We start from the raw sequence: 14,997 nt of genomic DNA on the forward strand, positions 1-14,997 counted from the left end.
ATAGATGCATCCATTATTTTTAAAAGTGGAGTGGGGAAGCTAAGGCCTGCATTAAATATGCAAAAGAGAAACATAATGGATTTAGCAGGAGGGACGCTTGGAATTTCTTCATGCTGGTGAATTACTGGGGGTTGAAATGAGGAAAATGAGTTATGGAGCATTAACCTCTTCGTTCGTCATTATCCCCCCTCTCATGCTCCGGCTGTTTGTCCGTCAGTGTTTCACCGTCTGTCTCCTTCGGTGTTGGGTTACACATCGCTTTAAAGACACAGAAAGTGTCCGACGCTCCCCGAACGCACCCTTTCTTGACATGGCCTCTCGGGGTCCTAAGAGCAGGACAAAGCAGCACCTTGATGATATCACCAATATTAGGTTTCAGAGGAGTCCTCGCCCGTCAGGTGAGAGGGCGGCGAGGGAGGGAGGGAGGGAGGGTTGGCAGGAGAGGCCAGCAGGGCTGATAAGGATCTTTTTGTCCCAGAGTGATGAACCACACCGCCAGGTCACCGTCCTGGAGAACGGCCGGGTGTGAGGCATTTTTCACCCGTAGGAAGGTGTTGAGACGCTGAAGGGTGATGTGGAGAGAGCTATCGAGTTACGGCCACGGGGAGGGCGGGGGTGCACGTTTGCGTGATGGCCTGAGGCGTCTGGAGGGCAGTAGAAGGGCCGGTGGCTCACGTCTTTCTCCAGCCGACCCGGCTCTGCATCATAGGCGCGACACCTGCCCTCACAACAACACTTAGCAACTCAGAAGGCTGAACGCTTGATGGAAAACAACAATAATCTTTTTAGGAGGAATGAAAAATGCTTCGCTGTTAAAAACCCTCTTTGCTAAAGAACTTCAGGCAACATCTGCTCCCACTAACTGTGAAAACTAATGAGCTCGCCGGCTTCCCAGTAAGATCTTTTGTTCCACCTCCTGATAATTCCTTGCAAGTTTCCTTCTTTGTCCACTCGTTGCTAATTCAGCACTTCCTAATCTAAAGTTGCTGATAACCATCCAGTGGCACAAAGAAAAGCCTGAGGTCTACCTCGCTTTTACAGGGAGATAATGGTGCGAGATTAAATAAAAAAGACTCTGTATAATAATTCATTAGTCTGAAAATGTCCTATTGCTCTGCCAGCATTGAAAAATGGATTTATTTGTCACTCCCAGAAATAAGATTAGCCCAAATTAAAGGTTCTTCGGAGTTCGGTCCTGCAGATTTTCAGCTGTGACGGGAAAGAATAAAACACCTCAAGGCCAAAATCCAAACATATGCAAACAGCAAAATTAAAATATGTCAAAAGTAACTGACGGAAACAAGTTCTTCATTTTGGCCAAAACAGTTTTATCAGCTCCGCATTTTTAAGACAGGGTTGCATTTGCATACTAATACTGGTTTCATTGGAACGTCAGGACAGGAGTGACAGGCTTGATAAACAGCACAAACACAACGGCTCCAAGGCCTCATTATGGACCAGAAAACACTAATGCAACAAAAATAGCATCCCGAGGCCTTTGGGGACCAGGCCAGTTAGCAGATAACACACAAAAAAGGATTTAATTGATCCTTTTACAGTAGTGCTACGGCATTCGTTGCTTTTGGAATTGTTTTTTCTGATCAGAAGTATTGGCCAATGATTTTATTTGATTTTCCTACCGAGGGGCCATTACGGTGGCGTCCTGAGAGCTGCTTTCATTTGCCGTCTCATTTATTAAACATGCAGCTTATATTAAGAGGCAGCTGTAAACAGTCAGCTCGTTTAGAAATGTCTCGGGAGTGTAGCCATCAGCTATTTATCTTCCACCTCCTGGTCTCTGGCTGTGGCCCCCGTGGAGAGAAAACATCTCCTCGGTCACAAACGTATGAAGGAATGTTTCAAATGTGCAATCACTCCTGCACCAGCAGGAAAAATCAGTGTTTAGGTTTGTTTTTTTAAAATCTTCGTTCGAGTTGCCAACAAGCTGCAGCCTCACGAGGGAGGAACGTCCACCTGCTTCTGGAGGAGCTCAGCTACATGCTAAAGTGGGAGATTTGCCACAAAAAGGTCCCCTAATTTTTCCTCCTCTCTTCGAGGTTTCTGCCTCGTGCACGGTGCCCATGGGACACGGCGCCGCGGAGCCGGCAAAGTTGGCTAATTGAAAAAGTAAACCGTGTCAAACTTAAAACCAAAGCAATCAAAGGTTAAGTGCATGATAAAATACATTTCCTACTAATTGCCACAGAATCCATTTCCCTAATGAAGTTCAGATGCCACCCTGATGCGGGCAGGTGCCCCTTAGAGAGCGAGTTAGTGTTGTAGTGCTCTGAACTAATGAAATATCACCTGGGCTCTTGACCACCAACATTCTCCTTTTTCAAAAACATCTTCTCTCTTCTGGATAATGAATGCTGATATTTTACATGTTGCGCAACAGACGTGCAAAGGCCGACGCTGACGTCCAGACGAACTCTGAATTACAGGTAACGGATTCATTATGAAGAAATGTAAAAGCAATAATACAGTTCAGATGCTCAGGCCACATCAAAGCCCAATAGTTCAGTAATTTATGCTAAATAACTGACAATCTCGTGGAAAAGTGGGAGCATTCGGGCATCGACATCATCCGTCTCTGGAGCTTCACAGATATTCAATAAGAAAACAGACAACAAATAAATAACTGCCTCGTTAAAGTTTTGTCGCACCTCGCTACCTGTTGAACGCTCAATAATCCTCCGACGTGGCACAAAAAGCCGATAAAATGCAGATTAGGTTGAGCTTCTGCGCCCTGTAGCAGACCACATAAAGAACGTGTTAACATCTAACGTTGGGGTGTGGGAGTGATGGCTGAAATGTCAGCTGGTGTTTTACAGCCTAAACACAGCTGATCATAACGAGGCTCTCAGAGGACGGCGGCCATGGCTCCTCCTGTGTGTGTGTGTGTGTGTGTGTGGGGGGGGGGGGGCGTTCTTCCTGGACGCAGCTACAAAGCAGGTCTGGGTCTGTTTTCCTCAGCTTGACAGAACCTGCAGCATGACTGATGATCCAGTGGCAGCCTGCATGAGTCCAACAGAACAATGAATCCGTGTTCTGGTCACCAGCCGCTCCGGACATGGAAGCAGAATTCTGAGCTTCCAGAAGTCAGAAATGAGTCCGTTTTCCAACCCCGCCGAGCACTTTTCTCTGGATTCGATACAGAGCGGCAGCAGCCGGCTGAGCGCCACGTTAGGTAGCGAAGGAATTGTTGGTCAGCGTCGCCGCTTCTTTTCACGCCATTTATTCTGGATCAGGAATCTGGAATAATACCTTTCCTACTTTCATGTTTTCTTCTCTTTTTGATGCCTTTGTGCTTAGAATTACAATCATCATGCTGACTAATCCTTTTTTAGTCAGGATTAGTTCCTCAGAGATGATTTTTGGAGGTGACCAACTTCTTTAAGCAATAAAACAAAAACAAAGAGCCAAACGGTGGAAACAACAACGAGCGTTGCTCATTGCATGAGCTGAAAATGTGATTTTGATGGATTTCTGTCACTTCAATTGTTTGCTCACATCTTGGAACGATTAAAATGAATGTTGGTTGGGCCTTTAAAGATGATCCAGAGCTGCACAGAACTTTGTACCAACGCAACATTAGGCAGAAAACCTGACGATGCCGATGCACCCACGAGCCTCTCAGCAGGTCCAAAACCAATCGTCCTGCTCAGTTAATCCATCGCTCTCAACGTTTACAAAGGTGGCAAAAAGAGAGACGAGGTTTAACAGCAGATACACAGGGAAGCTCGTGAGATCCGATAATTACCCCAAAGGCAGCAGCCTATATAATGGCGCTAATGCTAAAATTACAACGCCGCTTTATCATCCGCTCGTAGACGCGAGGAGGCTTTTTAGTCACGACTGAACGATTTTCTGATGCCAGCAGATCAATCACGACTCACTTCTACACTTCTGTGATATAACAGAAGAGAACTGGAGCAGAACAGCGCGGGGAAGCACCAATTAGGATGAGTTCTAGCGACTGGCAAATATAATTAGGTGCAACTTGATTGTAACCGCATCATTAGAAAGTGCAAACAATCGTTTTAAGGCTGTAAAAGCTGCGCTGCTCTCGTTTTTCTTGGACCCAAAACTTGTCTTTAGCCATGCAGAATACTAAAGAACTGAATGGTTGCACCTTGATAAACATCCCTCAAATGAAAAGAGGTGCATGTTCAAGGGCCCCGCGGGGCCCCCTGGGGAGTCACACGGCACCTGAGTACCAGGGGACACGGGGAATTCAACTGGGCAGCGTAGACAACAACATCCTGCTCAGACTTTCATACCTGTCGGGACCTCTTCTTATTTATTTCCCCCCCGCCCCGCCCCCCGCCGCCACTGCCTGGCAGCATCTCAAAGCGTCCCTATTAATACACAGTCTTTTGCACCTCGTCTTCGCGTCTCTATAAGTGGCACAATTCAGGACCAAAAAAAGCGAGAGGAGGAACACAAGATTTTCTCCCTTACTGCACTTTTTCCTCATCCGCTTTCATCCGGAGCAAATCACATCCTTACAAATCAGTGGGGGACGGAGGATCACTTCCTAACAGCTCATATCAAAGAGAGGACTCTGCGGAAGCTGGTTAGGAGCCGACGGTTTAACAACCAGACTTTCAGCCACTCGAGGTATAATTAGTTTCACGCTTATGCTGAAGCTCAAGACAATAATGCGGCAACCCAGATAAAGAGGGAGTTCCTGAGCAGGTACCGAGCACCAGCTTTCTTAACTCTGCTTAATTTGACCTATTTACCCGTTTATTGTCATCAAGATAAGCTGTTAATGCACCAGGATGCTTGCAAGAGCTATTTAAACTATGTTCAAAACTTAAAGGAGGGTTTATTTTCCACCTGCCATCGAATCCCAGCGCCTCCCAGGGTTGGGACCTCTGTTCCATCACACCAACCGTCTTCACCTCATTTGGGAGCTTAATCTGATTTGTTTGTGCACGGACATGGGACAAAGATTCTATTAAAGAGATTAAACTGCTTCCGTAGCCAGCTGAAGCATCAAAGGCCGGTCAAATTGCCGCCGCTTACTCCAGTGGGCTTGGCTAAAGTCACTTATTTGTCCATTTCATCATGCTAATGGCAGCAGCCCATCATCCCATTACAGCTCCACAGCTGAGCGAGGTTAAACAAATGCATTTTGTTTGAGGTCGAGCCGCCTCCATGTCAGGTCCTGAACGCCCCCCCCCCCCCCCCCCATCCCCCCGTACATTAGAAGAGATCATCAGCTTGTCTATAGCTGCTCTACTTGGGCGACCTTCTGGACCCTGCTGCATTAACCACCTCTAAGCTCCGCTCCAGCTCCACGCCTCCCCGTGTCTGGGAAATCCTCGCGGTGGTGGCGCTCCATCAGCACCTCCGGTCGACCAAATCTCGCCGCGTTGATTAGCAGCTCTGACTCAATGTTCAGTGCGAGAAGCAAACGTTACATTTGTGGAATGCTCAACACTCCAACCGGGGTCTCTAACAAACACAGTCGTGCTCGTAAATGAGTCCAGTGGCGTCCTGGCTGTGCAAAACTGATGGCCGTTCATTAGGACTCATTGTGCGCTGGGTGGTTACATTAAACACCAGCTTGTAAGCTGCAAACCCGTGGAATATAATAACTCAATCAGGCTTAATAGACTCATATCAGCCAGACGTTTCACATAAAGCTCACCGTTAATCATAGCCAACAGGACCTAGCCTCGTCTCTATTACCGTTCCGCTGAATGGAGGTCTTTGTCTATAATGAGTCCACATTCCCTAAGCCCTACAGTAACCACACAATCACTTGTGTCAACAGAAGGAAAATTTATCTCGCAGTACGTCCAGTTGGCCCTTCATTAGCATACGCAGAGCGCCAGCCCCCGGAGAGCCGCTGATGGAGCTCCTGTATTTGCCGGGAGTGTTTTCAATATGGCCGCACAATAGCTGAAGGATTTTCAATTAAAAATCTCACCAGGTCATTTCTTCAGACCGAGAGGGCACCGACCGCTTCTCCAACCCACCCACGCTGTCGCGGGGTTGATTTTGGAATATCTGTCAATTATCTGGACCCGAAACCATCTGAAATCACGTTCCTCCCATTTTCTTAAGCCCACAAAGTCCTGGAGGAGCCGCGTTTCTCCTGCCTCAGCGGTGATCTTTCAAGGCCGATCACGGATCAGATCAGTAGGAACCCGGTCCCTTTTTTGGTGCTGTTAGCATGGCAACGCACCCAAGTCCACACGGTAACAACCGATGCCTCGTTTCAGCAGTTTGTACGTTCATTATTTGCATCCTTTTGAGTCCACTCACATTCCTAAACCCTTAATTTAAATATTTAAGAAAGCCGTTTATTAAAAAGCACTGAACGTGTATCAGGAGGCAAAACATGAAAATCATCTGAGCACACAAACAGCTGAAAATAATAAAAAGAAAAGTGTCCTCGGGATGTAGACTGATGAGTTGGATGCATCTAAGAACAGTAATAACAGAGTTGGCATGATTTATGTTAAACTGCCTCCTCCAGATTTATTCCCTGACCAAACAGCCAAACTTCTCAAAGTTTAGGAGCAGGGAGAGAAACATGGGTTCATTTAAAATGCATCCAAAATGGCCAGTTGAGAGCTATATTTATGAGCACAGCCCCTGGTTCCCCAACTTTGAGAGAAACTCATACGTGCTCACAAATATTGAATGAAGTGCCCTGGGTTATAGGAATTGTATTCTCATTTAAAGCTATGCAGCAAACATCACAGCCTTTCATTTCAGTTGCTTAAGGTCTTCTTATGTGGAAGGATGTTTCGCTTTTTCTCTGTTTAGCAAACAGGAGACCAGCGGGGAAGATGCAATTTCCTATCTCATTAAGAATTCATATTCTTGGTGGAATTTGGAGGGAAATTTAGTCACAGTAATAGCAAACTAATTCATTGCAGCAACAACAGGGGCACATATTCAAGGATGCTTCATATTAACCAAGGCGTGCCCTCTCAAAAGAGAGGTTGTCTGCCCATCTGCCTCTACCCTAACCTGTGCTGGGGCTGTTGCCGCGGCAGCAGGCCTGTTACAGAGAACATAACTCATTAGTATTTCAGCCAACGTGCACGCTTTCCCTGCTCTGTGTGCACGGCTTATTTGCTTCTGCAAAGCTTGACAATTCTTGTAGGACCAGAGATTAACTGAAACAAATCCAAAATGAAGTACGAATGGAGACCAACGCTGGGGGGGGGGGCAACAGCAGCGGGAGAGCGGGCTGGAGCTCAGACAGGAGCGCCGCGGAGGACAGCGGATCGCCTGCTGGCGATCACGCCGGGCACGCCGTCCGCGTGGTGGCGAGACGCAGTCGGCCGTCAGATTTCTCCCGCCGCTGCTTCTGCCGCCTAATAAACACTCACTCTTTGCCCATGGCTCCTCATCCCCGCACAGATCAAAGATCTCACCCCATCTTTGTGCATAAGATGGACGGGCGCAGGGGCTGGAACATTCAAAAGATGCTCTGCATGTCTGGAACCCCGCGCGACGCAGCAGACTTGTTGCCATCTTCTCAAACCCCCCCCCCCCAAAATAGACCAAATGGCAAAAACAGACTCTAAAAGAGATTGCTTGATGTTTTGGCATTTTACGGCCGCTACCTCAGACGCTTCTGAACGTCTATGAAGAGGAAGCAGCAAATGAAAATAAAAACTAATCATTTGAAAATGCAGAAGCAGCCCCATCCTCCCACCTCTCAAACTGCTCCCTGGGACGTTCTTTAGAGTAACAGTGCCCCCTGCCGGCCACCCACCATATAAGCAAGGGTGCTGCGTCCACATTTGTTGGTTACCTGTTAAATCAAAGTTTGGTTTTTCATATTCATTAAATCGCATAACACTAAAGTCATGGCACACAAGGACGGTTTTGTAACATTTCCACATTCAAAATAATCACCCTGTGCTATTTTTTAACTAATACCAACAGTAAATGTTGATGTGGTCAACATTTCACCCTTTTCTGTCAGACATCCTTCCTCAGGTGTGGAGAGGTCCCCACCTCGTTTGTGTGGGACAAAGGAGTAAACCAACAGAAGGTGTTGAGAGGCTCCTTCAGAACAGCCCGCGCGTGAATACATTCCCGGTTCCTAACAAGCCTGATGGATGAGGTCCGGTGTGTGCGCGGCAGAACGCGGCGAGGTGGAGATTAGCAGAACAGAAGCAGCAGAAGGCGGCTCAGAAGAAAAACAGGGACAAACAAAGGCTTCCTGACCTTGACAATGACAACTAAATTCCCTCCCCACAGGTATTGGAGCTGAATGAGTGCGTTCCTGTTAAATATTGGCCAGCGTTCCTCACACACAAAGAGTGACTTTCATGGCCCTGACAAGACTGTGGTTATCTGTCTGCTTAATGGGTTTTGTCAAGGGGACCTGGGTTAAGGTGGTGAAGGCGTGGCCAAGGTCACGCTACGTTAGAGTGGGAAGAAAACAAAAGTCAGACAAAGTCGGCAGCCAAAGCAACGGGAGGCGTTTGTGCCGACCAGATACGCCGAGAAAGACTCCCATCGTTAGCTTCCATTAGCCCCGCCCCCTCCCAGAGAACAACAATGGTGAACCTGTTTGAAGCAGAGACAAACACCGACTAAATACTCCGCCTGGTTCAGGGGCTGCTCCGTCCCTTCAGTTGATATTAACACGCTGGGTCGTGGGGGGGAAAAGGCTCGACTGGCGCCGCATCCCCCCTTAAAGATGATGCGATTACGGGGAGACGCCGGTGCAGCCCTCTCACCAGAGTCATTTCACTGTTCAACAGAGCAGCACGCTCCCTCACTCACACACATCGATTTTCATTCTTAATGTGACAGTGTAGCAATCACAAGTTTGCTCCAGAAGTTACAACCGTCCTCAGCGTCAGCCTCAAGCGTGCGCCTGTGCATCGCCGTGCACAACAGGCAGCGAAGGGGAGGAGCTAGTTGCTCCCCGAGGTCACGGTTCTGGGAGCGAGCGTGCGGAGGAATAGGAACGCAGCGCCGGCGTCTCCGGGGGCTGCGCGTGTTGAGCCTCCTCGGCCTGACAGAGAAGCTAATGGAGAGTTTACACCCGTGAGATCTTAAACAGCGGGGGAGCCGATCCAAAAGGCCAAAGCTTCGTTAATCGTTAAGAGACGTAAAAACGTGAAAGAGGAATCACAAATGGGACGCCGCTGTTTGGCCTTGGAAAACTCCACGACAACGGCTTCAAAAATAAAAAAAAGATCTGAACGAAGCCAAATGAATCTGACAAGTGCATTAGCATTGACAGAGCAGGAGAGCGTGATATTCCGAGTCAGATCTCAACAGGAAAAATGAAGCTTTTGTCCATTTAGAGGAAGCTGGAATGAAAAATGTGTGTTGGATTCAGGCAGAGCAAAGACATCGCCGGCGAGCTCAGACGGCCCCTGGAGCACAAGGCCGAGCTAGCATCCGTGCTAGCATCCGTGCTAGCATCCGTGCTAGCATCCGTGCTAGCAACCGCGATCATCCCCAGAACCCTGCAGATCCGCCTGGCTCGTTGCAGTATTCCAGTCAGGTCAGACGAGGCCAGGTGACCTTCTGCGGGGTACATTATGCATGAACCGTGAAGGTAAACAACGTGTTCCCAGTCACGCCACCCGCGATCGATGTCTGGATTGGCCGCGTTTCAAAGAGAAAAACTTGTAAAAGTCAACCTCCACCGGCCCAGAATTTCCTCGCCGTCGCAGGAGGCCGCGCTCGTCAGCCGGTGACGGCGGCCGTGGAATCCGGACAGCAGTGACTCCTTAATAGCGTTCACGACCGAATCGCTCCGCTCGCTGAATTGGCTCCTGTAAAGCAATGATCTCATCCAGAGAGCAGTGGGTAATGGATTAGGAGTCAGCGCAGGTTTATAATTAGAACAGCCATCACGAGATGACAGCACCCCCCACCCCCACCCCCCCCGCGCTTCGTACAACCATCTGAATGTTAACCAGAACCGCAATCAGAGTAAAAACTGAAGACTAAACTGTTGATACGTTCACGTTCCCTCCAGGAAAATCGCTTCAATGTGGGCAAAAGACACTGAAGTGGCTCTAACGTCATTTTACCTGAGGCGGCGGCGGCGGCGGCGGGCTAATGAGGGCCCTCTGATAAAGCGGGCCCATCTGCCGGCGCCGCTTCTGAACGTCATGACTCCTCACCTGCAGTTTGCACGCCGTCTCAGCAGCCTGCTCGTGCACGCTCTCGGGCCAGGTGACAGTGTGAGCACATCTCCCATCTCCAGCCAAACAGAATTAAGGGAGAATTAAAAGCCAATGAGCCCAATAATTAAACTTTAATGGAGGACATAAAGCACGGCGACACCCTCTAAAGCCAATCGGCGGTCTCCATAACAGCAGGGCCGAGCTGGCCCTGAAACTATCAACGCTTCTGCTCTGCCAGCCAGAAACTGCTGCTGTCGCAACAGAAGTCCCGTCAGACAAATCTCCCATGAGCCTTTGCTTTATGCTGTATATAAAGCTGTGAGGGAAGAGAAATAAACCCCGATGTCAGGTACACTGGGTACGCTCCGTGTTTGAACAATTGATCCTTCACTCCAAACTTCCCACAATTCTTCAGGCCAGATTCCAACGCCATCAGGAGAGGATGGAAGTCCTGCTGCGCCGAGATTGGACCCGGTGTTGAGATCAAAGGCAAGAAGTCCAACAGACAATCTATAGATTTTATCAGCGCGTCACCAACATCCGCAACATCCTGTTTGTTCACATTCTCCAAACTATTATTCACACAGTTGCCACGATACAGACGGGTTTGGGAACGTAAAAAGAAGGGAAAACAGATCCGGCAGCACTGATTTATAGAACAATAACAGCATTTTGTGAAACATGTGCCAAAACACTCACTTTAAATTCCCCCATCACAATTCACAGCTAAGCTTTGGTGCAATTCCAGCGGTGCAGCCTCAGAGACGTTAGCGGCCTCTGTGGCGGCACCATCAGAACCCGGGCAATCACACGGCCCATTTCTGTAATCACACAACACCGTCGGCCAACGTGCCTCCTTCATCCGTTAGATATCGAGCTGGCAATAAAAAGAGGGCGTTGATCTATAGGTGCAATTTGCTCGATATCGCTGACGTCTTACATAAACATGAGAACAGATTCTATTTTAACCTCCGCAGAGCTTCAGTCAAACCTTTAGAATACATGTGCATCTCCAAAAGGTTGATAAAGGAGGAGACATTTATGTTCCAGGTACCCGTCGCCATCACGGAACAGAACAAACCAACAGAGACGGAGACCAGGTGGAACAATGATGGAGAATGTCGTGACATTTTATCCTCCATAGTGGAACCATTTGCATAATAGATTTAATTCATTAGCCATATCCAACAAAGCAGTCTTTGCTTTGCATCTATTAATTTTGCATAAATTATAGAAGATCCATTTCACACAGGATGCTTTGTGAGCAGTAATGTGCACATTATTACAAATGCCACCAGGGGACAAGGAAGGTATGAAACATTCAGAAACAACTCAGGTGCAGCACAAAGTTCCACTTTAAATCTGGTGCAAAATTATCCCGAGCGTCTTCTGCAGGAGTCAAAGTTAGAGCTGTGTGTGTGTGTGTGTGTGTGTGTGTGTGTGTGTGTGTGTGTGTGTAGGTTGTGACTTCAGTAAATTATATAACAGTAGATTTATAAAAACACACATTCTACATCGTCACTTTCGTCCCACAAAACCCCTCAGGATATGTGATGCAACAGATGCCCATTAAAACACACATCTAATCAATACTAATTAATAAAGCGCCGCTTATTATCGTCCGTCTTTAACCTTGTGTTTGATTGGCGGAGGCGTGCAGGAGTACAACCCACCTACAGCTTCAACACTTCAGAACATCACGGTAAACATTTAAGCATCAAAGCATCAAAGCCGTGGTGTTTTCGGAGTAGCAGCACTTCTGCACTCCTGCCAGCAGAGGGCAGCAAACCGCCATTCGAGTGCTGCTCTTCTTCAACGCAGAACAAGTAGGTCCAGAAGAATGAAGTCAAACCCTTACCAGCATTGACTATGGCGTCCACCTCCAGGACAGTGATGTCTCCTTTGTAGAGAGACACTTTATCGCTCAGGCCCCCTCCTTCACCCGTTAGCTCCGGCTCCTCCTCTTCCTCATTAACTAAAAAGAGAAACTTTGCATTAAATATGAAACATACATATTCATTTATGGGCCATTTCGGGGACTCCGTCCATCATCCATTACTGAAACCATCAGAAGTGCTCAGGCACTAGCAGATTCTTTATCATCACTTTGTGGTTTATAGTGTGAACTCTGCTGTGGCTTCGTCCTTATTGGCCTAACTCCAAAGAAAAGGGGGTAAGAAAGCAAGAACATGATGTGTGCACAGAGGTAGAAGTGGAACAACTGAACTCACATCTATTTTCCTGTCTCCAGCTGGGAATCTTCTCCAGGGGCACAAAGTCCTGCCGACGGTACTCCTTGCGTCTCTCATCCTGATCCAGACGAAGCATCCTCTCTGTGAAGGTGACCACCATTTGAAAGTGTATTTAAAAAGTCCTCCACGTGCACAGAACCCGCAGCAGCGCTCCCGCATCTGGACTCGGCGCCACTGGGCCTCGTCGCCACCACGGCGCCAGTGAGCGTGCAGCAGCGGGAGCGGGAGCGGGAGCGGCGCCGTCCCCTACGGATGGGCTTAAACCAGCACGGCTGCTCCCGACCCTCCATCTTTGGCTGGACGTGGTCGGGCTTCTCTACTCAAACTGCCTGGCGTGCACAGGCGGCGCCCGGTTGGAGCTCCCCGCTGGGAGGCTCCGGCCTGTTGCGCAAGCCTCGCTGCACGCTGTGAACTGGTTGTTCCGGATCAGCTCCACGCTGACCCGCCCCTGCAACAAGTCTGATAGGACTTTTTTTAATAGCTTGCCAAAGACTATAAACTGTGCAGTCTATGGATTTTGTGATGTAACGGCGTATTTTAAGCTAGCTGTACCTACTTTAAGACCACAGTTACGCAACCTTTCGTTTCTGTGGTCTTCTCCAACACGCTCCAAGGGTAACTGGCTGACACCCACGTTCCTGCTGCGTGGCAGATCATGTTCTCAGAGATGTACATGGTGAGAGTGACCCTCGCAGCTGGACGGGCTAATCGTGGGGAGGGCTGCCAGTAACGGGCAAAAGCATGAAGCCATTTTTATTAAAGGACCTGAAGGGGAAGGTTTATCGGTGTACAGGGTCGGTGGTCAGCATCAGCCAGCGCCAAAGGGGCTAAATCTGAAGACTAAAGTGGTGGGTCAGCAGATCTACAGAAAAGAAGTACTAAACATCTGTGCTTCTCAAAGAACCAGAGATTAGGACTCTTTATGTGGTTTAAGACAACTTTCTTAGCTTAGATTTCCAAAGGCTATATTCAAGCATAATGTTTGTTCTTTCTTTTACAAATTTTAGTATCTAATTTTGAATCAAATGAGTTCTTTTCTACTTGATTTCTGGATCAGAGAGCAACTATTTCCTTCATGAGAGGATCAGAGGATCCGATGTGAATGATCAGGATGAATGTCTGAGAAAAGGATTTTGGTGTGTGTCCAGGATTATTCCCAGGAAAAAATTAATGATATATAACAAACACAAAGTGTACAGATTATGGAGTTAATTGTAAAGTTTGACTTTTTCTTTTGGGCCATTTTTAAAGCCCTTCGCATGTTTCAGGAGCTCTGAGAGATTTAACTCACTGTGGCGTGATCGCTCTCTACCAGCTCATTAGGGGTTTTACCAATAATCATAATTCTAATTATGATGAGGATTGGATTAAATTGAGCCTGAGGCTCTAAATGACCCAGGGGTCACCTGGATCCAACCTGAGGCTCGTGGATGTGGCTGCAAAACTGAAACTAAAAGCTAAAACTTCATCAGATTAGCAACAGTCTGGAGTTTTAGCTGAAGCAAAGTTCTCTCCCTTCAGGACGTGATCAGAGGCTTACTGATGCTACTCATGGTGTCTTTATTCCCAACTATTCCCGAACAACAGGTCTCTGTGCACACGGTTAGCATCACACTGCTCACGTGTGGAGGACAGAATGATGGTTAATTCACCGATACCTGAATAAAGAAGCACTTTCTTGCTATTGTTCGGATGGGAATCTTTAAAGTAGTGATGTGAAATGCGTGTTGTGAAGATAACTGCTTCCCCACAGAGGGACGTGGGGGGTGCTGACTGCTCCAACAACAATGAGGACTCTAGTGAAACGCACTAGGAAGCTTTAGATGCTGCTAAACACAGATGGAGGCTACTATTGTTGGCCAAAGTGAAGCAACACCGCGGTAACGTCGGGAACGGCTGAAGTAGCGAACGGAGGCGGCCAGAGTCTCCCAGTCTCAGGGTAGAATTCCTGCTGTCTGCCATTTAAGAGGATGGTGGTGAGGATGAGGATGATAGCCTTATTCCACCTCAAAACAAGCCTTACCTTTTTCAGTCTTCCAGTCCTTTTTCTTTTTGCTCATGCTGCCGGAATGGTTGGACTTCGAGTGGTTGCTTTTTGACTGTGACAACCCCAGGCTCACAGTGAGTGGTGCTCCGGGAGAATAAAAAACTGAACCGAGGAGTGAAACAGCCCCTGGACGCTTGTCTCACCTGTGAAGCTGTCAAAATTCTGAGGCTTTCTGCCGGATCAACCTAGCCTCACTGCCCCTGAAATTATATGTGCACATTGCGGCCAAGTCACTGGCTGTTGTGAACAAGGAAGCGATTGGTTGATTCGTCCAAATGACGTGTCGATCAAACGTACGACGCGCTGATTGGCTGTTCTCCGTAGAGCCCGCCCCCTGGTGTCCTGACGGGGGAAACCGGGATTCTTGGACTTGAACTGCAGAGAACAGTTTCCCAAGTAAACTTTGGCAGGAAACGACCCTTTTAGGTCGGGGACAGAAATCCAAACTTAATATGATGTCACATTGGTTTAGCGTGTTTTTGTATATTACTATTATTTCGAATTTGAAGCAAAAAGCTGGCATTAATTATACATGGTACAACAGTCATGGATAAATTCATGC

At 47.9% G+C, this 14,997-nt stretch overlaps 1 protein-coding gene across 5 annotated transcripts in view; it reads right to left on the reverse strand.

Moving 5' to 3' along the window:
- The window catches only part of macrod2 (mono-ADP ribosylhydrolase 2), a 283,251-nt gene extending 268,611 nt beyond the window's left edge, over positions 1 to 14,640 (reverse strand). For 3 of the 5 annotated variants that reach the window (XM_029835488.1, XM_029835487.1, XM_029835483.1), the window contains exons 1-3: positions 14,412 to 14,638; positions 12,368 to 12,469; positions 11,995 to 12,111 (exon numbers count right to left, since the gene is read on the reverse strand). In XM_029835488.1, the coding sequence (XP_029691348.1) occupies positions 11,995 to 12,111; positions 12,368 to 12,469; positions 14,412 to 14,448 (256 nt within the window). In that variant the 5' untranslated portion in view covers positions 14,449 to 14,638. Of the gene's footprint in view, positions 1 to 11,994; positions 12,112 to 12,367; positions 12,470 to 14,411 lie in introns of all 5 variants that reach the window. The other 2 variants (XM_029835486.1, XM_029835484.1) reach the window with 1 other exon arrangement.
- Positions 14,641 to 14,997: the final 357 nt, after the last annotated feature.

Source organism: Takifugu rubripes, chromosome 4, assembly GCF_901000725.2.
Source record: "Takifugu rubripes chromosome 4, fTakRub1.2, whole genome shotgun sequence".
NCBI classification, from domain to species: Eukaryota; Metazoa; Chordata; class Actinopteri; order Tetraodontiformes; family Tetraodontidae; genus Takifugu; species Takifugu rubripes.